This window comes from Oryzias latipes, chromosome 16, assembly GCF_002234675.1.
Source record: "Oryzias latipes chromosome 16, ASM223467v1".
Lineage (NCBI taxonomy): Eukaryota > Metazoa > Chordata > Actinopteri > Beloniformes > Adrianichthyidae > Oryzias > Oryzias latipes.
The window spans coordinates 26,494,174-26,515,496 of record NC_019874.2 but is presented as its reverse complement, the minus strand read 5'-3'; the positions used below and the strand labels follow the sequence as shown (position 1 = coordinate 26,515,496).

Here is a 21,323-nt window from a genome sequence, read left to right as displayed (position 1 = left end):
CCTCACTTATCACTGGATCGTTCTCTTATGACTGTCACTAGTTTACGAGTCTCAGTGCCTTCCTCAGGATTAAAATCCTTGTGTTCTCAACTTCTGTCGTCCTGCATCTTGTGTCCACGCCTTCGTTCCTTGACAGTTTTAAAGTTCGAAGACGTTTCTCCTCTTATCCAAGAGGCATTGTCAATTCTGAATTAGCTGGTCTAAGAGCTGGTATATATGCGCTCATGGGGGAGGAGTCAGACATCCAATCCAACATCCATTTTCAGGTCTGACACCTTGTGGTAATAACGTCTTTATTGATACTTAATCTTGTAAATCTTTTCCCATTTATTTTTCGTTGAAGCACAGTAGAAAAAAAGTAAAAACAGACAATTTCTATATGTCAACAAGCTCTACAACTTTTTATTTAAGGCACAGTTTTTTTCAAAAGTGATTGTAAAAACTAACAACATACAAGGACTGTGTTCAAATTTCCCAGATTGTTTAGAAATCTTTGTACTAGAGAGCCATGTTGTTGTTTGACGTCTTCTTGTTGTTGGAACTTCACAAACCTTCACATGATGGCTGCCTTCATGAACTGAAAATGGAAATGTCGATTAACAACAAACACTCATGTGAGACAAAATGAACTATAGTAGTACAGAAAGTATAAAAGGAATCAGAATTTGCCCAATCTCCATGAAGATACTACAAGTATCAAATAACAAAAAATAACAAACAAAAAAACTACTAACAGCTGAAAAAAGATTTCCACATGTCTGCCCTTAATTGTAGATTCAAGCATAGACAGCGTCTCTGCTTCATATTATGGATTTGACCTGATTTCTAGAAACATTTAAAACTCACCTGCTCCAAAGAAAAGCTGGCCACGTGGCAGTTACACGGCAGATTAAGCAGGTGGGCCTGAAAACGATCTGAGAGAGGAAATACCCTTAAATCAGCTGGTCACTAATTAAAAGTGGCCGATAAAACAAATACTTTTTTTGCAGACACTTTAAAATTCAGTTTTTAGACACAGAGGAGAAAATTTAGTTAAGGTTAAAGTTTAAAAATTTGTGAAAAGAAAAAAAATGTGGAAAGATTGGTTACCTTGGAGGATATAAAGTTTAGTCAACACTGCCACGTAATCATCATAGTCAATCCCAGTTTTGGAGTGGTGCACAGACCACAGAGCATCAAACGTTTCCCCATCCAAGTTAAAATCTGCACAGAATAAGAAAAAATCATTAGAGGAAATAAGAGTGCTGCAAAGGTTCTCACGAAAATATGAAATGTGGTGAAAAGTTTTAAAATTTTGGGTCCATATTCAGTTTGAGCAGGACTACAGCTGGAATTAGGATTCGGGATTAAGTCATCAGAATGAACATATTCAGTGTTATACAGTTTCACTGAACTAGTGTATGGGAAACCAGGGTTTGTTTCCTAGGGGGCACTATGAGCTTAATCCAGTGTGAGTCCTCAGGTAAGACCCTTCACGCTACTATCTAAGTATGTAGCCACAAGGGGGCCCCAGCTTGGATAAAATACAGGATTGTGTCAGGAAGGGCATCTAGTGTAAAAATCAATCCAAATTTGTCAATCAGTGAAAGGTGATTCGATGTGTCGACCCCTGGAGGGATATGCAGAAAGGTGAACAACATGCAGACAGTTTCATACTATGAGCAACAATGGCCTTCTTCATCTGGGTCTGTGTGACAGCAGGAGGATTCCTGCTCTCGTAGTTCTCTGCATACTCCCTCCTGATGTAAGCCACAAAATGCTGCAGCTTAAGGAACTCCTCCACATCCAGGTCTCCTGACTTGTTTCTCTAAAAGAACTGGTTAAAGAGCTTATACTGGTCATTCATATATACATGTATAACTTTTTATAAAATTACTTATTTAGAGTTTTCACAGATTTTAGTTATTTTCATATCTTTTCCAAACTAATTTCAGTTTCTATTCTGTATTTGTCCATGCAAATCACTTAGCTCACCCCCTTGATGCATATTAATGCAAATATGAAGCTAACCACTTTGACTCTAAAATGACATTACTTTAGCATTATTAGCAAAAACTTAAGTGATCCTATTTTCATAGCAGGAAATACAGTAAATTCAGGCATCAAGGGGCTAAAATTGTTGCAAAAAAACTGTTTTTGATATCTAACTAAAATATTTACTACATTTAATGGATGATTGCTCTCTGTATTTATCTGCTGAGCCCCAAATTTGAAAGGATACATCCATGAGAATCATGAGCAGCTGGGCAGTCTTCAGTGTCAGCGCTACATTTTCATCAAGAAGATAAATGTGTCCAAATTTTTTATCAATTAAAAAAATATATATTTATTATTATTAAAATAGATGAAAAGGGACTGACGTTTGCCATGAATTGTGTAGCCCCCAGCATTGAGTTTGACAAGAACCTCTTCAGCACGCAGCACCTGGAAATGAGAGCAACCTTTCTTTAGGATCAAGATTTAGATGATGATGTAAATGATGTTTACATGTTTCTGTTGTTAAACTGTCAAGTATATTACCTCCAATTTGCTGTTATCCTGTGAATGAAAAGGAAAAGGACAAATAAAATAACCTAAAATACATCCTCATTGCAAATGTTTATTACTCACAGATATACAGTTTTCCTCTGGGTATAGGTGACACTGAAGCTCATCTGGCCAGGAGAGCCCAAAGTTGACAATCAAACCTTCACAGTCCCGCTTTGCCTTTTCGCACAATGACCTGCAAGGCTGCTGCACCTGCCCCTCCACACACTGCGGGGCGTACACCCGGCACAGGAAGAGCTGCGTGTCTGCCGGACACGCAGCCTGCACTATGGAGTTAAAGAAGGCCATCTTCAAGACCGCTTCTCTCTGACTTGTGTGGCCCATAAGATTTGGAACAGTGGTTTGGTTGTAGGACAAGCCCTGGCACATGGGTATTGTGATGGGTTCACAGACCCCCCCGCTGCTGCTCATGCCGTACTGTAGAAACAGAAAAATTGTCACTTTAGGCCCGACTTTGTCTCAGTCCTTTTTTTGGTTGAAATCTTTAGCTAAAATAAAAAACTGTCATTTTTTAGGACATTGTTTCAGCAGAGCAGCAATAGTTCATAAGAATTTTGCCTATGAATTATGGCTAGGGAGTAAACAACCCCGCCCCCCTTCCCTTCCCTGTTGCTCAGAGCTCACAGCAGGTGCTTGTGGCCTGCCTGTTTTCTACCTCACAAAGATGCTCTTTTTCAAGGCAAGGCAAGTTTATTTGTATAGCACAATTCGTACACAAAGTAATTCAAGGTGCTTCACAAAACAGAAAAATACATTAAAATCACAATACATCATAGAAATTATCAACGTAAAATTTACTTAAAAAAAAAGAAAAATTGAAAATTGATTTAAAAATAAAGGAAGGAAAGGAAAGAAAAGTGCAGATAGGACCTTTCAGTCATATACACGGCTAAACAGAAATGTTTTAAGTCTAGATTTGAACATGAACACAGAAGAGGCCTGTCTTACGACTTCAGGGAGGCTGTTCCAGATTTTAGCTGCAGAATATTGAAACGCTGATTCCCCTTGTGTAGTTCTGACTCTGGGAATCAACAGGAGGCCTGCCCCTGAGGTCCTCAGAGTACGAGATGGTTCATATGGCACTAACATGTCAGAGATGTACTTTGGTGCTCGGCCATGGAGAGACTTGTACACAAGCAGAGCTGCTTTGAAGTCTATTCTTTGAGGTACAGGGAGCCAGTGCAGAGACCTGAGCACAGGACTAATGTGATCATACTTCCTGGTTCTGGTCAAGACTCGAGCAGCAGCATTCTGGATGTACTGAAGCTGTTTTACAGCTCGTTTGGAGAGGCCGGTGAGCAGGCCGTTACAGTAGTCTAACCTACTGGAGACAAATGCATGAATAAGTATCTCCAGGTCTGGCTTTGACACATGTTTTTGATTTTGGCAATGTTTTTCAGATGGTAAAATGCCGCTGATGTTACTGACTTGATATGGCTGTTAAAGTTTAGGTCAGAGTCCATGATTACCCCTAGATTTCTGACTTGATTTGAGGGTTTAAGAGACAGAGAATGAAGGTAGCTGCTGACACTTTCTCTTTGTTTCTGTGGGCCAAAAATAATAACTTCGGTCTTGTTTGAGTTTAGTTGGAGAAAGTTGTTCTGCATCCACGCACTGATCTGTTGGAGGCAGTGGCTGAGTGAATCGACCGGCCCATGTTCACCTGTTGTCAGTGACACATAGATCTGAGTATCATCTGCATAGTTGTGATAAGATATGTTATTACTGCGTATTAACTGCCCTAGTGGCAGCATGTAGAGGTTGAACAGAAGGGGTCCCAGGATCGATCCCTGGGGCACACCACAAGTCAAGGCCATGTAGTCTGAGACACAACTCCCAATTTCAACAAAGTATTTCCTGTCTTCCAGATAAGACTTGAGCCAACTTAGGGCAGATCCAGAGATGCCAACCCAGTCTTGGAGTCTGTGCAAAAGGATCCCATGATCAACAGTATCAAAGGCAGCACTCAGATCTAGCAGGATTAAGACAGAGACTTTGCCATCATCAGTGTTCAGGCGGATGTCGTTGGTTACCTTGATAAGGGCAGTTTCTGTGCTATGATGGGGTCTAAAACCTGACTGGAAAACATCAAATGAATTGTTTAATAAGAGAAAATCAGTGAGCTGTTGGTAGACAACTTTTTCAAGGACTTTTCCTAAAAATGGCAGATTAGAGATAGGTCTGTAATTATTCAGTACAGTGGGATCAAGACCGCTCTTCTTCAGGAGAGGTTTAATGACTGCAGTTTTTAAGGCCTCGGGAAATATTCCAGATTGAAGAGACATGTTAACCATTTGAGTAATTGATGGCAACACACTGTTCAGGACAGACTTTAGAAATCTAGTGGGTAACACATCAAGGCAGCATGTAGACGAGCTCAGACGGGTGATGGTCTCTTGGACAGTTTGGTCAGTGACAGGTACAAAGTGAGTCAGCTTAGAGTGAGTAGGTGGCCGTTGGATAGATATATGTGTTGTGGAGTTGATGGCTTTTTTAATGCCCTGAACCTTGTCATTAAAAAATACAGCAAACTCATTACATTTAGGTGTGCAAACCAGTTCTATTGGTAGCTGGGTTGGAGGGTTAGTTAATCTGTTTACTGTTGTGAACAGGACACGAGAGTTGCTGCTGCAACTTCCAATGATTTCAGAGAAGTACCTTTCCCTTGTTCTGCATAAGATCTGGTTGTAAGCGTACAACTCCCCCTTATACATTTCATAATGAACCTGGAGTTTTGACTTGCGCCACTTTCGCTCAGCTCTGCGGCACTGTTGTTTCTGTGCCCTGACTAGATCATCGTTCCTCCAGGGAGCTTTCTGTCTATGTTTTCTCAACTTAACCTTCATAGGGGCAATGGCATCCAGAACATTCAAGATGCTAGAAGTAACAGAATTCAGCATTTCATCAACATTGGCACCAGAGGCGTTTTCAGGGTTTATCATTTCTACAAACTGTGCCCTAGTGCTCTCATTTATTTGTCTCCTTTGGACAACTGCAGGGCCAGGCGGTGGTTTGGGAGCAACAGACAGGTCAAAGAATACACAGAAATGATCAGAGAGGGCGACATCAACCACACTGACATTGTAAATATTAACCCCCTTTGTGATGAGCAGGTCCAGAGTGTGCCCTCTGCTGTGGGTGGGGCAACTTACATGCTGAATTAGATCAAAGGTTTCAAGGACATTGCATTTCTGTCATTGACATTATCAACATGAACATTAAAATCACCTGTAATGACTAGACCATCAAAGTCTGTGCACACAACTGAGAGCATTTCAGTGAAATCATCAATGAAACTTTGGCTGTGCTGAGGAGGTTTGTACATGACTATGCAGAGTAAGGGAGGAGTTTGTTTTAACTCAATCTCAAAGGACACATACTCAAATGATGAAAACACACCAAATGATAGTCTGCGGGTTGCAATATTATCTCTAAACAGTGCAGAAACGCCTCCACCCTTTTTATTTTCTCGTATTTCCGATACATGTTTGTAGTTGGGGGGAGTTGATTCAACTAGAACTATGTTTCCTGTGTTTTTGTCAAGCCATGTTTCAGTTAATAACATAAAATCAAGATTAAAAGAAGAGATAATATTATTGATAAAAAATGATTTGTTGCATAAAGATCTGACATTGAGTGCAGCAAGTTTGAGATTAGTTTCCTTGGGACTGGTCAAAACCTTCTTGCAAGGGATATCAAATAGATTTCTTTGATTGGACAGTCTAACTGCCCTTTTTTGCATTCTACGTGGTGCAACTACAGGTATAGCACCAGAAGGAAGCTGTTCATCACAGGGCCCCAGTTTGACATAACCTGTCCTAGGACACTGGGGGCCCGTTTCATCCTAGCTCTGGGGAATAGCACGTCTAGAGGCGTGCAGGTGAGGTCGAGTTGAGGGCAGTTTGGGTGATGGACCAGGAGGAGCGGGAGCTGGACGGGATTTGGGTGAACGACGGAGGGGGCGTGTTGGAGGGGCTTTGGATGAAGGACGTGTTGGAGGGACTTTGGGTGAAGGATAAGGAGGGGGCGCTGGAGAGGTAGGAGAGCTCCTGTGTGGTGTGAGGCTCACAGGTGTTAGGGGAGCCATCTTAATTCCTGACTTAATGAGGCTATCAAAATGGCTAGGTAGGGCCATGGGTGAAAGTGGGGGGGACGAAAAGGAAAGTGAGTCTTCACTGGGAGTAGATGTAGCAGGGGGCGCCCACAGCTGGTCAGATGGTGGTATTTCTGGGGCCAAATCTGGTGATTGTTGTTGTGGTTCTGCGGTTGGGTCCTTAGCTGGCGGTGGTTGTTGTGATGCTGGTGCAGCTGAGTCCTTAGATGGAGGTGGTTGTGGTGCTGGTGCTGCCGGATCCAAGTCTTTGACCGGTGGTGGTGGTGGAGGTAGTTGTTGTTGCCGTTGTGCTGTGGTTCCTGGGACACTGACTCGGTCCTTCCTTACTGCCTTTTCAGGGCCTTGGCCTCTTTGCCCCAGAGCGTGGAGGAGGTTCTTCACTAACTAACTTCAAACACTAAATTCTTTTGTTTGCAACTGATACACAACAATTTGAATCAAGAAATATTCAGAAATGCAAATTTTGGGCTTCATATTCCTAATATAAGTCCTATATAATCAGAAAAATGCCATAAGAAGATGTTAAAAACATCAAAAACACATCAGAGTAGGTCTTCAAAATCCTGAAAATTGAACAACTTTTTGAAATAAAAAGTCAAATCTGGACAGAAACATTTCCCCAATGATGATTAGCTGATAAATACTAGTGAAAATGTTAATTTGTACCTAATTAAACATTTAAGGTAACTTTTCTATAAAAAGTATATCCACCAATGATATAATAGTCACTACAGGCTTTTCTCTCACACATGTACAGTAAAAATTGTTACTGGATTTACTTTATAAAATAAGAAAACATCTTCTGATTTAGAAAAATATAATCAAAATCCAAATTTTCTTAAAATATGCTTTGAAGAAAGATTTATGGAGCTATGCATGTTTTTATGTATACCATTTGATTAAATTAATAAAAACAAAACACAGTTCAGTGCCAAAAGTATCATGCATTAAAACCAAAAACACCCTGAAAATAAATAATCTCCTTTTCCCAAGATGGTTCCAGCTTTGGGGAAAAACATCTCAGATGATGCCTGCCTGAGAGGCGAGTGGGTGTTTTCTAGTTCATATATCAAAACCACAAAATGATTAGTTATAAAAGTGAAAAATGCTTACCTGTCCACAGTGTTCATTTGTAAATGCTTCACACCTGAGGTCTTTAGGCCATTTGTGGGAAAAGCTGTTCAGCACTGGCTCACAGCGGGATCGCACCTGCTCACACAGCACCCTGCAGGGGCTCTGAGCTGCCCCTGATACACATTTAGGAAAGAAGGCGGAGCACAGGAAGGGCTTCATATAAGGGGAGCAATTCAATTCTATCAGAGGCATAAAAGTATTAATTGCCAGGTTTGCTTCTTCCTGCGTTGTATGGCCAAGGATGCCAGGTATGACGGTTTGGGTGTAAGGCAGGTCTTTGCAAAAAGGAGAGGTGATGGCCTGACATGAGGAAGGAGATTTTTCTAGATATCTGAGGGGAGGGACCTTGAAAAACAGAGAAAGAAAAAAAAATTCAAATGAAAACTGCAGTAAATATTTACAAACTTTTTTTTCTATCTAATTTTCCTGACTGCAGGGTTACCTGTTCACAGGACTCCGAGGTGAAAGCTTCACAGTTCAGACCATCAGGCCACTGAAACCCAAAACTTCTCATTAGTGGCTCACAGCTGGAGCGTGCCTGCTCACAGAGAGCTCTGCAGGGAGCCTGACGTCTTCCTGACACACATTTGGGCGTGTAGACAGAGCACAGGAAGGGCTTCAGATGAGGGGAGCATTGAACGTTAACAAGTGGGGAAAACTGATGTACTTCTAAAACCGCTTCATCCTGGGTTTTGTGGCCCAGAATATTTGGCATGATAGTTTCAGTGTAAGACAGGTCGGCGCAGAGAGGCACAGTGATTCTCTGACAGGTTGGTGTTGGGAGAGTTGGTGTGACTTGGACGTCTTGACCCTGGAAACAGAAATAATTTTAAAATGTCTATGTTAGAAAAGGTAAGATAGTTACATATGTATTTTTATTTTTACCTTTGTTATGTAGTGTGAATATGTCTTTCATTTGAACCCAAACCCCTTTTTGGAGGACTTTCAAGTTTAAGGGACTAAGTTCTGACTCCACTTAATGAAATTATTCAGCATTTTTTTAATGGTAACTAAAAATTAACGAAAGTTTTAGTGAATATATTCAATATATTCAATTAAATAATTGATAAATTGACTCATTTGTCTTGACAACTGGACAGAAACCACAAACTGTTCTAGTACTGATTAGGCCTGCACAATAAATCGCAAATTATCTCAATATTAAGCTGTGCAATACGCATTTCGCAAAGACGGTGAAGATTGCAATAAATGGTTACCTTAAATGTGCTAAAACAACGTTATGGCAGCTTGAAGTATTTAACGAATTAAATAAATCCCTCTATGCATTTGACCAATCATATGGAGTCCTTTTTTATTAGATGCTTGCCTCCTATTAAGACTGGGGTCATTTGGAATAAAATTTAATGTTGCAGTGAAATGTAAATGCTTTTGGTTGTTTTGCTATTCGTTCATGTATCGCAAGTTACATGTTCATTGTAATATTGATCATTAATATCAAAAATCGCAAGTTTTTCTCATATTGTACAGGCCTAGTACTGATGCTATTCCTAAAGTTTTGGTTCCTTTTTGTCACAGATCAGTTTTTCAATTGATGGCATTAATGCCGTTAGTTGGTGATCTATAAACCTGAAGGTTCTGCAGTGGCAGAACCATTCAACATACATCCAAATATACTGTAAATCTCACAAAAAAACCAGAAAAATCTATTTTTGTAAAAAGAATATTAATCTTTACAACGAAGACGAGGCACTTACCTGCACACAGTTTGACTCTGGTAACGATTCACACCGCAGTTTCAATGGCCATGACAGCCGCTTCGCCCTTAAGGCGGGCTCACAGTCCTTCTTGACCTTCTGACACAGAGCTCTGCACGGTTTCTTCCGGCTGTCACTCTCTGAGCCACATTCCGGCACAACAACACGACACATTACCGTAGCGATGTGTGGTGAACAGGCCGTCTCCACAATCTGACCAATTTCCCTTAAATTGAATCCTTGAACTCCATCTGGGTGGGGGGTAGTAGAGTACCCCAAACCTTGACAAAAGCTGGCTGTCACTGGCTTACAGCTTGTCTTGTCATCTGTCCGCGTCCTTGCCGGCTGAGAAGCTGGCAGCTGAGAAACAACCTAAAGAAACACATGCTTCATGGCTCTCAGTCGTCCCGAAAAAAAAAGGGGGGGGGGGGGGTATGAACTGACATGTGTGCTGCTAAAAGTTGTGGGGGTTAATGAGTGAAGTTTGCTCGTACAAAATGCTTATTTATGACATATGACACAAAACGATGCTCAGCACGTTATGAAACCAAGTTGAACTTAGAGCAAGAAAAAAAAGTCAGTAAACTAATGAAAAGATGAGAGGCATAAACAACATGTGGTTTTGATTGTGATTTTCCCAAAAGGAGCGATTTCTGGGTAAAGCTGGCACTATAAACAGGGTTAATGGGAAGTGTTTTCACATAGGTTCTTTTTTACTAGAAAGTGTAACTAAAGATCTCATGACATTAAAAGACAATGATTGAAAAAAATATATATATATATTTATATTAAACTGAGGAGTAAACATTAAAACAATTATCAGGAAAGGTTAACTTTAACAAATATAAAGTTTTCTGCTCACCCGCTCACAGGACTCTGTGGTGAATGCTTCACACTTTAAGGCTTCAGGCCACTGAAAGCGGAGGTTCGTCATCGATGTTGCACACTCTGACTTTGCCTTCTCACACAGACTTCTGCATGGAGGCTGTGCTCTTCCTGACACACATTTGGGCGTGTAGACAGAGCACAGGAATGGTTTCAGATGAGAGGAGCATTGTCCTCTAACAAGTGAAGAAAACTGTTGTATCGCGGTGGCAGCTTCATCCTGGGATTTGTGGCCGAGAACATTTGGCATGATGGTTTCAGTGTAAGGCAGGTCGGCACAGAGAGGCACAGTGATTCTCTGACAGGTTGGTGGGGGGACTGGTGGGATGAGAAGCCCTTCATCCTAACAGCAAAAGAAAAACACATTAATGGTGGCATCTGCATCTGGTTGATTGCAGTTTCCTTGAAAATAGGATTATAGTAACTGTTTTCTGACAGAAGAAATACAACAATTTGGCCAATCATTAAGAAGGTTATTAGTCTAAATCCACAAAAACGAGCAGATACACCATTTTTTTAAGATTAAAGTGTTCATTTATAGTTTTCAGATAAAAGTTACATAGAAATTTGGCATAAAGGTATACTAACCTGCACACAGTCAGATTCTTGTAAAGTTTCACATCCAAGCCTCATTGGCCAGAACAACCATTTAGCCCTCAGAGTGGACTCACAGTCCTTCTTGACCTTCTGACACAGAGCTCTGCACGGTTTCTTCCTGCTGTCACTGTCTGAGCCACATTCTGGGACAACAACACGACACATTACCGTAGCGATGTGTGGTGAACAGGCCGTCTCCACAATCTGACCAATTTCCCTTAAATTGAATCCTTGAACTCCATCTGGGTGGGGGGTAGTAGAGTACCCCAAACCTTGACAAAAGCTGGCTGTCACTGGCTTACAGCTTGTCTTGTCATCTGTCCGCGTCCTTGCCGGCTGAGAAGCTGGCAGCTGAGAAACAACCTAAAGAAACACATGCTTCATGGCTCTCAGTCGTCCCGAAAAAAAAAGGGGGGGGGGTATGAACTGACATGTCTGCTGCTAAAAGTTGTGGGGGTTAATGAGTGAAGTTTGCTCGTACAAAATGCTTATTTATGACATATGACACAAAACGATGCTCAGCACGTTATGAAACCAAGTTGAACTTAGAGCAGGAAAAAAAGTCAGTAAACTAATGAAAAGATGAGAGGCATAAACAACATGTGGTTTTGATTGTGATTTTCCCAAAAGGAGCGATTTCTGGGTAAAGCTGGCACTATAAACAGGGTTAATGGGAAGTGTTTTCACATAGGTTCTTTTTTACTAGAAAGTGTAACAAAATATCTCATAACATTAAAAGACAATGAGTGAAAAATAAAATAATTAATCTATTTTATATTTAACTGGGGAGAAAACATTAAAACAATGATAAGAAAAGGCTAATTCTAACAAATACAAAGTTTTCTGCTCACCCGCTCACAGGACTCTGTGGTGAATGCTTCACACTTTAAGGCTTCAGGCCACTGAAAGCGGAGGTTTGTCATCGATGTGGCACACTCTGACTTTGCCTTCTCACACAGACTTCTGCATGGAGGCTGTGCTCTTCCTGACACACATTTGGGCGTGTAGACAGAGCACAGGAAAGGCTTCAGATGAGAGGAGCATTGTCCTCTAACAAGTGAAGAAAACTGTTGTATCGCGGTGGCAGCTTCATCCTGGGATTTGTGTCCGAGAACATTTGGCATGATGGTTTCAGTGTAAGGCAGGTCGGCACAGAGAGGCACAGTGATTCTCTGACAGGTTGGTGGGGGGACTGGTGGGATTAGAAGCCCTTCATCCTTACAGCAAAAGAAAAGAAAAATTTATGGTGGCATCTGGATGTGATTGATTGCAGTTTGCTGGAAAAAGGATCATAGTAACTGTTTTCTGACAGAAAAAAAATACAATTTGGCCAATCATTAAGAAGGTTATTAGTCTACATCACCGAAAAAGACCAGAGACACCAAGTGTTCGTTTATAGTTTTCAAATAAAACTTACATAGAAAGTTGGCATAAAGTTATACTAACCTGCACACAGTCAGATTCTGGTAAAGTTTCACATCCAAGCCTCATTGGCCAGAACAACCATTTAGCCCTCAGAGTGGACTCACAGTCCTTCTTGACCTTCTGACACAGAGCTCTGCACGGTTTCTTCCTGCTGTCACTCTTTGAGCCACATTCTGGGACAACAACACGACACATTACCGTAGCAATGTGTGTTGAACAGGCCGTCTCCACAATTTGACCAATTTGCCTTAAATTGAATCCTTGGACTCCATCTGGGTGGGGGGTAGTAGAGTACCCCAAACCTTGACAAAAGCTGGTTGTCACTGGCTTACAGCTTGTCCCGTCATCTGTCTGTTTTGTCGCTGGCTGAGGCAACTGCAGCAGAAAAAAAACAGCAGAAACACATGCTTCGTGGTTCTCGGTGGTCTTTCAAAGAACAGGACAACATCATCCAGTAGAGAGGAAATCTTATGGTCCCCAATACCCTTCACGCGCCTGACTGTGCCAAGAAGTTCTGTCCATAAATAATTTGAACAAAACCAATGATAGAGGGAAGCCCTGCTAGAGTCCAACGTTCACTGGGAGAAGGTCAGATGTACTGCCAAATAAGCAAACCAAACTCCTGCTCTAGTCCAGTGTTTTTCTCAACCAGTGTGCCGTGCCGCGGCACACTAGTGTGCCGTGGGAGATGGTCAGGTGTGCCGTGGGAAATTGCCCTCATTAACTGATCTAAAAAGATTTACCATCTCAAGGATATCAGCTCTTTGTTCATTCAAACAGGCTTGTTCTTCACTCCCTTGTTCTGATTCTGCACATAAAGCCGCTCAGTACTAACACAAAATAACAGCTACAGCTTGTCTTTAAGGGTGTAGCTTTCCGCGGGATCCGGTATCAGACCATGGAACAAGTGAACAAAACAATAAAGCTCAGAGACGCTAGTCTGTCTGGCGTTCGGCGACTGTATGCACTACATCTTCCATGATGCATTGGTTTAAAGTGACAGCGTCCCAGCGCACAATGAGTCTTACTTGTTAAACATCTTGAAACCCCAACGAAAACACATCAAACAGTTTTTAAATGTTTTAACTTTTATTGCATCTTTTAGAAAACAGCTGCAACTTCCAGCTTTTTCTGCCACAATTATCACAAAAATGCATGTGAGATTGCGAAGGGGCTGTAGATCAATACAGACTTTGAGTTTCTCCTTTTTTTTAATTTTTGAATGCCTGTGTGCCGCGGGATTTTTGTCAAGGTTAAAGTGTGCCGTGGCTCAAAAAAGCAAACCAAACTCCTGCTCTATTCATTCAAGGAATGGACATGGCCTTAGTATTGCTGTGCGATCCTTGACTGCGCTTAATAAAAGCTGTTCGATCCCTCACAGCGCAACCTTCACAGGACACCACAGGGGACACAGCTAAACACCTTCTTCAAATCTACAAAACACATATACCCTGGATAATCAAACTTTCACAAACCCTCCAACAGCCTATGAAGAGTGCAGAGCTGGTTCATTGGTCCACAACAGGAATTGCACTCTTGTTCCTGAATCTGATGTCGACTATCAGCTGTACCATATTCTCCAGTTCTCTGGAATATACTTTACCAGGGAGACTTAGGAGTGATTTCCTCATTCTTAAAAAAGGGGAACCAAGACCATAGTCTGCAAGTCCAACAGTACTGTCCATGACTGCCACACAATGCTGCAGGGACGTGTCAGCCAAAACAGTCCCACAGCAACCGGAGTCTTAAAGTGCTCTGGGTGGACTTTCTCCACCCTCGGCGCTTTGCCAATAGACAACAACAATGCCTTTATTTTAGTTAATGGATAGCCCCACCACAGAGTTCCAAGCCTCTGGTCTCTCAATAGAAAGCATAAAAACTTCCAAGTATTCCATCCACGGCCTGAGAATATCCTCAGTTGAAGTCAACACCTCCTTGCCTTTTTTGTTATTGGTGCCTGCAGAAAACTGCTTTTTCCTCCTGAGGTGCCAAAACTTTTGCCAGAATATCTTTGTGGCCGACTGGTGGTATTTCTCTGTGGCCACATCAAACTTCTTCCATGACTTATTTTTTGCCTTCACAACAGCCCAGCTTACTAAGACTGCCAGTACCTGTCAACTGCCTTAGGAGTCCAACAACAAGGCTTGGTAGGACTTCTTTTTTTGCTTGATAATGTCCCTTACTTCTTGTGTTCCCCACTGAGTTTAGGGATTGCCACTGCACCGGCTCTTCCCATGCCAGTGGATCCCACCTGGTAGAGATCAGTGGACAGCTTTGCCCCTCTATTTACCTAAGTGCCCAAGACACATGGTCAAAGAATGCCTGAAACAACTACAAAGATGATCATCAATCTTATGCCTATGGTGTCCTGTTACCATGTGCACATACAGTGTATGAGCACCCTCATGTTCAAACACAGCTTTTAATATAGGTGATAAATTGAAAGCACAGAAATCTAACAACAAAAAATCCTTTGAGTTCAGATTAGGCAGGGTTTTCCTTGGAATCACGCCCCTCCAAGTGGCACTGTCACAGGCCAATTGGGCACTTTCCGGTACCCCTCTGAGAGACTCCAAGAAGGCTGGATACCCTGAACTGCTGTTTAGCCTGAAGGCCCTGAATCACAGTCAGAGATGTATCCCTTGCCCAAAGGTGAAGAGACAGGACCCAACCAATGAAAGACTCAACCAAGGAGATCTCCAAAATTTGGCAAATGAGATAAGGAGCTTAAAAGTAACCCCACACCAGCCTGCTACCTCTCATGATAAATCATTCCAGAATTTTAGACAGTCCCACCCCTCTCAAGGGATAGAATTTCAGAGCCCATGAGGTGGTTGGAGGTGAGCCTTACTATATGTAGCAAGTATCTCTTGACTTATTGCAAAAGCCTGGGGTTATTCCCTCCCAGAAGTATGAAGTTTTGATGTCCCAAAAATCAACTTTCATCACCTGACGTTGGGCCACCAAGACACCTGCCTTTGACTGCCACACAAACCACATTGGATTGGCCCATTAAATGTATTATTTATTTGAATTTAATAGTATTATTACTTGTTGCTCCTTTAAATATCCCAATGAATCAGAAGTTGTCTGCTCACCTGCTCACAGGACTCTGTGGTAAATGCTTCACACTTTAAGGCTTCAGGCCACTGAAAGCGGAGGTTTGTCATCGATGTGGCACACTCTGATTTTGCCTTCTCACACAGACTTCTGCATGGCGGCTGTGCTCTTCCTGACACACATTTGGGAGTGTAGACAGAGCACAGGAATGGCTTCAGATGAGAGGAGCATTGTCCTCTAACAAGTGAAGAAAACTGTCGTATCGCGGTGGCAGCTTCATCCTGGGTTTTGTGGCCGAGAACATTTGGCATGATGGTTTCATTGTGAGGCAGTTCGGCACAGAGAGGCACAGTGATTCTCTGACAAGTTGGTGAGGGGACTGGTGGGACTAGAAGCCCTTCATCCTAACAGCAAAAGAAAAGAAAAATTAAAGGTGGCATCTGCATCTGATATATTGCAGTTTCCTTGAAAATATGATTATAGTAACTGTTTTCTGACAAAAAAACAACAATAATTTGGCCAATAATTTAGAGGGTTGTTAGTTTGCATCCACAAAAAAGAACAGACACAGCATTCTTTTTACGAGTAAAGTGTTCATTCATAGTTTTTAGATAAATCTTAAGTAGAAATTTGGTATAAAGGTATACTAACCTGCACACAGTCAGATTCTGGTAAAGTTTCACATCCAAGCCTCATTGGCCAGAACAACCATTTAGCCCTCAGAGTGGACTCACAGTCCCTCTTGACCTTCTGACACAGAGCCCTGCACGGTTTCTTACTGCTGTCACTCACTGAGTCACATTCTGGGACAACAACACGACACATAACCGTAGCGATGTGAGGTGAACAGGCCGTCTCCACAATCTGACCAATTTCCCTTATATTGAATCCTTGAACTCCATCTGGGTGGGGGGTAGTAGAGTACCCCAAACCTTGACAAAAGCTGGTTGTCACTGGCTTACATCTTGTCCTGTCATCTGTCTGTGTTCCTGCCGACTGAAGTGACTGCAGCAGAGAGAAAAAACAGCAGAAACACATGCTTCATGTCTCTCATTGGTCCCACAAAGAACAGGACAACATCATCCAGTAGAAAGGAAATCTTATGGTCCCCAATACCCTTCACGTCACTGACTGTGCCAAAAAGAATTAAGCCGTAAATTTGAACATTACAAATGATAAAGGTAAGCCCTGCTAGAGTCCAACGTTCACTGGGATAAGGTCAGACCAACAGCCAAATAAGCAAACCAACCTCCTGCTCCATTCATTCAAGGAATGGACACAGCCTTAGTATTGCTGTCCAATCCCTGACTGCGCTCAGCAAAGGCTGCTCGATCCCTCATAGCGCAACCTTCACAGGACACCACAGGGGACACAGCTAAACACTTTCTTCAAATCTACAAAACACACATACCCTGGATAAGCTAACTTCCACAAACCCTCCAACAGCCTATGAAGAGTGCAGAGCTGGTTCATTGGTCCACAACGGGAATTGCACTCTTGTTCCTGAATCTGATGTTGACTATCAGTTGTACCATATTCTCCATTTCTCTGGAATATACTTTGCAAGGGAGACTGAGGAGTGATTTCCCCATTCTTAAAAAAAGGGGAACCAACACCATAGTCTGCAAGTCCAATGGTACTGTCCTTGACTGCCACACAATGCTGCAGGGACGTTTCAGCCAAAACAGTCCCACAGCATCCAGAGGCTTAAAGTGCTCTGGGTGGACTTTCTCCACCCTCGGCGCTTTGCCAATAGACAACAACAATGCCTTTATTTTAGTTAATGGATAGCCCCACCACAGAGTTCCAAGCCTCTGGTCTCTCAATAGAAAGCATAAAAACTTCCAAGTATTCCATCCACGGCCTGAGAATATCCTCAGTTGAAGTCAACACCTCCTTGCCTTTTTTGTTATTGGTGCCTGCAGAAAACTGCTTTTTCCTCCTGAGGTGCCAAAACTTTTGCCAGAATATCTTTGTGGCCGACTGGTGGTCTTTCTCTGTGGCCACATCAAACTTCTTCCATGACTTATTTTTTGCCTTCACAACAGCCCAGTTGACAGTACCTGTCAACTGCCTTAGGAGTCCAACAACAAGGCTTGGTAGGACTTTTGCTTGATAATGTCCCTTACTTCTCATGTTCCCCACTGAGTTTAGGGATTGCCACTGCACCGGCTCTTCCCATGCCAGTGGATCCAACCAGGTAGGGATCAGTGAACAGCTTTGCCCCTCTATTTACCTAAGTGTCCAAGACACATGGTCAAAGAATGCCTGAAACCACCACAAAGATGATCATTAATCGTACGCCTATGGTGTCCTGGCACCATGTGCTCAGATGACCAGGCTCATGTTCAAACACAGCTTTTGTTATGGATGAAAAATTGAAAGCACAGAAATCTAACAACAGAAATTCCTTTGGGTTCAGATTAGGGAAGGTTTTCCTTGCAATCATGCCCCTCCAGGTCGCACTGTAGTCGGCCAATTGGTCACTTTCTGGTACCCCTCTGAGAGACTCCAGGAAGGCTGGAAACCCTGAACTGCTGTTTAGCCTGAAGGCCCTGAATCACAGTCAGAGATGTATCCCCTGCCCAAATGTGAAGAGACAGGACCCAACCAATGAGAAGACTCAACTAAGGAAAATTCCAAAATTTGGCAAATGAGCTAAGGAGCTCAAGAGTAACCCCACACCAGCCTGCTACCTCTCATCATAAATAATTCCAGAATTTTAGACAGTCCCAAGGAATAGATTTTCAGAGCCCAGGTGGTTGGAGGTGAGCCTGACTATATGTAGCCAGCATAGTATGACATTTTGACGTCCCAAAAATCAACTTCCATGACCTGACGTTGGGCCACCAAGACACCTGCCTTTGACTGCCACCCAAACCACATTGCATTGGCCCATAAAATGTATTATTTATTGAATTTAATATTATTATTATGTGGTTTTCCATGAAATATCCCAATCAATCAGAAGTTGTCTGCTCACCTGCTCACAGGACTCTGTGGTGAATGCTTCACACTTTAAGGCTTCAGGCCACTGAAAGCGGTGGTTTGTCATCGATGTGGCACACTCTGACTTTGCTTTCTCACACAGACTTCTGCACGGAGGCTGTGCTCTTCCTGACACACATTTGGGAGTGTAGACAGAGCACAGGAATGGCTTCAAATGAGAGGAGCATTGTCCTCTAACAAGTGAAGAAAACTGTCGTATAGCGGTGGCAGCTTCATCCTGGGTTTTGTGGCCGAGAACATTTGGTAGGATGGTTTCAGTGTATGGCAGGTCGGCACAGAGAGGCACAGTGATTCTCTGACAGTTTGGTGGGGGGACTGGTGGGACTAGAAGCCCTTCATCCTTACAGCAAAAGAAAAAAACATTTTTCCTTGAAAAAATGACTATAGTAACTGTTTTCTGACAAAAAAATAACAACAATTTGGCCAATCATTTAGAGGGTTTTCAGTCTACATCCACAAACAGGAGCAGATACACCATTCTTTTTAGAGTAAAGTGTTCATTTATAGTTTTCAGATAAAACTTATATAGAAATTTGGCATAAAGGTATACTAACCTGCACACAGTCAGATTCTGGTAAAGTATCACATCCAAGCCTCACTGGCCAGAACAACCATTTAGCCATCAGAGTGAACTCACAGTCCCTCTTGACTTTCTGACACAGAGCTCTGCACGGTTTCTTCCTGCTGTCACTCTCTGAGCCACATTCTGGGACAACAACACGACACATTACCGTAGCGATGTGTGGTGAACAGGCCGTCTCCACAATCTGGCCAATTTGCCTTAAATTGAATCCTTGAACTCCATCTGGGTGGGGGGTAGTAGAGTACCCCAAACCTTGACAAAAGCTGGTTGTCATTGGCTTACAGCTTGTCTTGTCATGTGTCTGTGTTCTTGCAAGCTGAGGAGACTGCAGCAGAGAAACAACCAGCAGAAAGAAATGCTTCATGGCTCTCAGTGGTCCCGCAAAAAATGAGTAATGAACTGAATTTGTCTGCTGCTTTAAGCAGTGGGTGGAGTTATTGAGTGAGTTTTTTCAAACTCAATGTTCATTAAAGACATCTGTGAAGGTCACGACACACTAGGATTCTTTAAATGTCATGACGCCAATCTGAGCAGAAGCTCTGGGTGAAGAAAGTCTATATGAATGTTGATTAGATGTGAGGCATAACAACATATTGTTCTCGATTTTCTCAGGAAAGGAAAATTTGTATACAGCTGGCACCATAAACAGGGTCAACGGTAAGCACTTTCATAGCCTTCAGAGTGTTGTCACATAGTAGACCGCCTCAATATCTGCAGTTTAGAGCCAGATGCCAGTTCGGACGAGAAAAACAAAGACCTAAATGGATTTCTTTGTCTGCAAGTGGATGCATAATAAGGGGAGGAGCAGGGAGCTTGTGTCCTGCAGATTATAGCTTTTACATCAGAACTACAAGCTTTTTCAAACAGCATTTTTTCCATATGCTCCTGATTCATGTTTTGAATAAAGAAATACTCGGAAATGCAAATTTAAACTTTACTTTATAAATGTCTTCTATCATGAGAAAAATGACACATGAACATGTTAAAAACATCAAAACTTCCAATTTCATTATAGTAGGTCTTTAATGCAAAACTTGAAGCAAACTGGTCTCATTATATATGTGGTGATCAATGTTTATCAAATAATTGTTATGTTGCTCTATTTGCAATTACAGCTAAGACCATAAAGCTATCACCAAAGAGGCAGAATTTTAGCACTGGTCTGATATTCATGACTTACGAAATTGCAAAGTCCTATTCACAGGACTCCAAGGTAAACTCTTCACATTTTAGATGCTGAGGCCATTGAAAGCCAATAATTGTCAATATTGGCAAACAGCCAGAGCGTGCCTGCTCACAGAGAGCTCTGCAGGGAGCCTGACGGCTTCCTGAAACACATTTAGGCGTGTAGACAGAGCAAAGGAAGGGCTTCAGATGAGGGGAGCATTTCGTTCCAACAAGTGGAAGAAATTGAAATACTGCTGAACCAGCTTCATCCTGGGATTTGTGTCCCAGAATATTTGGCATGATGGTGTCATTGTAAGGCAGGTCGGCACAGAGACTCATTGTGATTCTCTGACAGGTTGGCGTTGGAAGAGTTGGTGCGACTGAGACATCCTGACCCTGGAAATACAGAGGAAAAAAAATCCCTATTGTTGGAAAAGATGCTTACCACTTATTTAAATTTTAATTTTATTTATTAATTCATTTGTGAAAAATCTACATTTTTTAAAAAGCACTGAAGATCCACAGCCGAAAAACAGCCCATCAATACTTCTTTTTGTAAAAAGTCTTGGTCCTGATTCAACATGTTCATGAGGAGTAGACATATTTTAAATAAAGAAAAAGCTACTTTTAGCAAATAAAAATGCTGTCTGCTCACCTCCTCACAGGACTCTGTGGTGAATGCTTCACACTTTAAGGCTTCAGGCCACTGAAAGCGGAGGTTCGTCATCGATGTCGCACACTCAGACTTTGCTTTCTCACACAGACTTCTGCATGGAGGCTGTGCTCTTCCTGACACACATTTGGGCGTGTAGACAGAGCACAGGAATGGCTTCAGATGAGAGGAGCATTGTCCTCTAACAAGTGAAGAAAACTGTCGTATCGCGGTGGCAGCTTCATCCTGGGATTTGTGGCCCAGCATATTTGGCATGATGGTTTCAGTATATGGCAGGTTGGCACAGAGAGGCACATTGATTCTCTGACAGGTTGGTGGGGGGACTGGTGTGACAGGATTGCCCTGACTCTAGAAAAACACATAACAAGATAAACCAATTGTAGCTGTTTACCCCATATTCAATTTCATTTCATA

General features: G+C 42.2%; 1 protein-coding gene and 1 long non-coding RNA gene across 2 annotated transcripts; both read right to left on the bottom strand.

Moving 5' to 3' along the window:
- Positions 1-279: 279 nt before the first annotated feature.
- Positions 280-19,468, bottom strand: LOC101175347. The gene is made up of 19 exons (XM_011485728.3): positions 19,041-19,468; positions 18,461-18,826; positions 16,129-16,482; positions 15,516-15,881; positions 12,439-12,792; positions 11,844-12,209; positions 10,984-11,355; positions 10,373-10,738; positions 9,511-9,882; positions 8,238-8,606; positions 7,775-8,140; positions 2,611-2,964; positions 2,521-2,538; positions 2,361-2,424; positions 2,222-2,265; positions 1,657-1,807; positions 1,090-1,203; positions 847-914; positions 280-577 (listed from the first exon to the last, which is right to left on the bottom strand). The coding sequence occupies exons 1-19, from the start codon at positions 19,431-19,433 to the stop codon at positions 554-556; spliced, it is 4,881 nt and encodes a 1,626-aa protein (XP_011484030.1). The 5' UTR covers positions 19,434-19,468; the 3' UTR covers positions 280-553.
- Positions 19,469-20,078: 610 nt separating this feature from the next.
- Positions 20,079-21,279, bottom strand: LOC110013320. Its single transcript, XR_002874933.1, has 2 exons — positions 20,892-21,279; positions 20,079-20,632 (listed from the first exon to the last, which is right to left on the bottom strand). It is a non-coding gene; the product is annotated as an uncharacterized LOC110013320 (long non-coding RNA).
- Between the last annotated feature and the right edge of the window lie 44 nt (positions 21,280-21,323).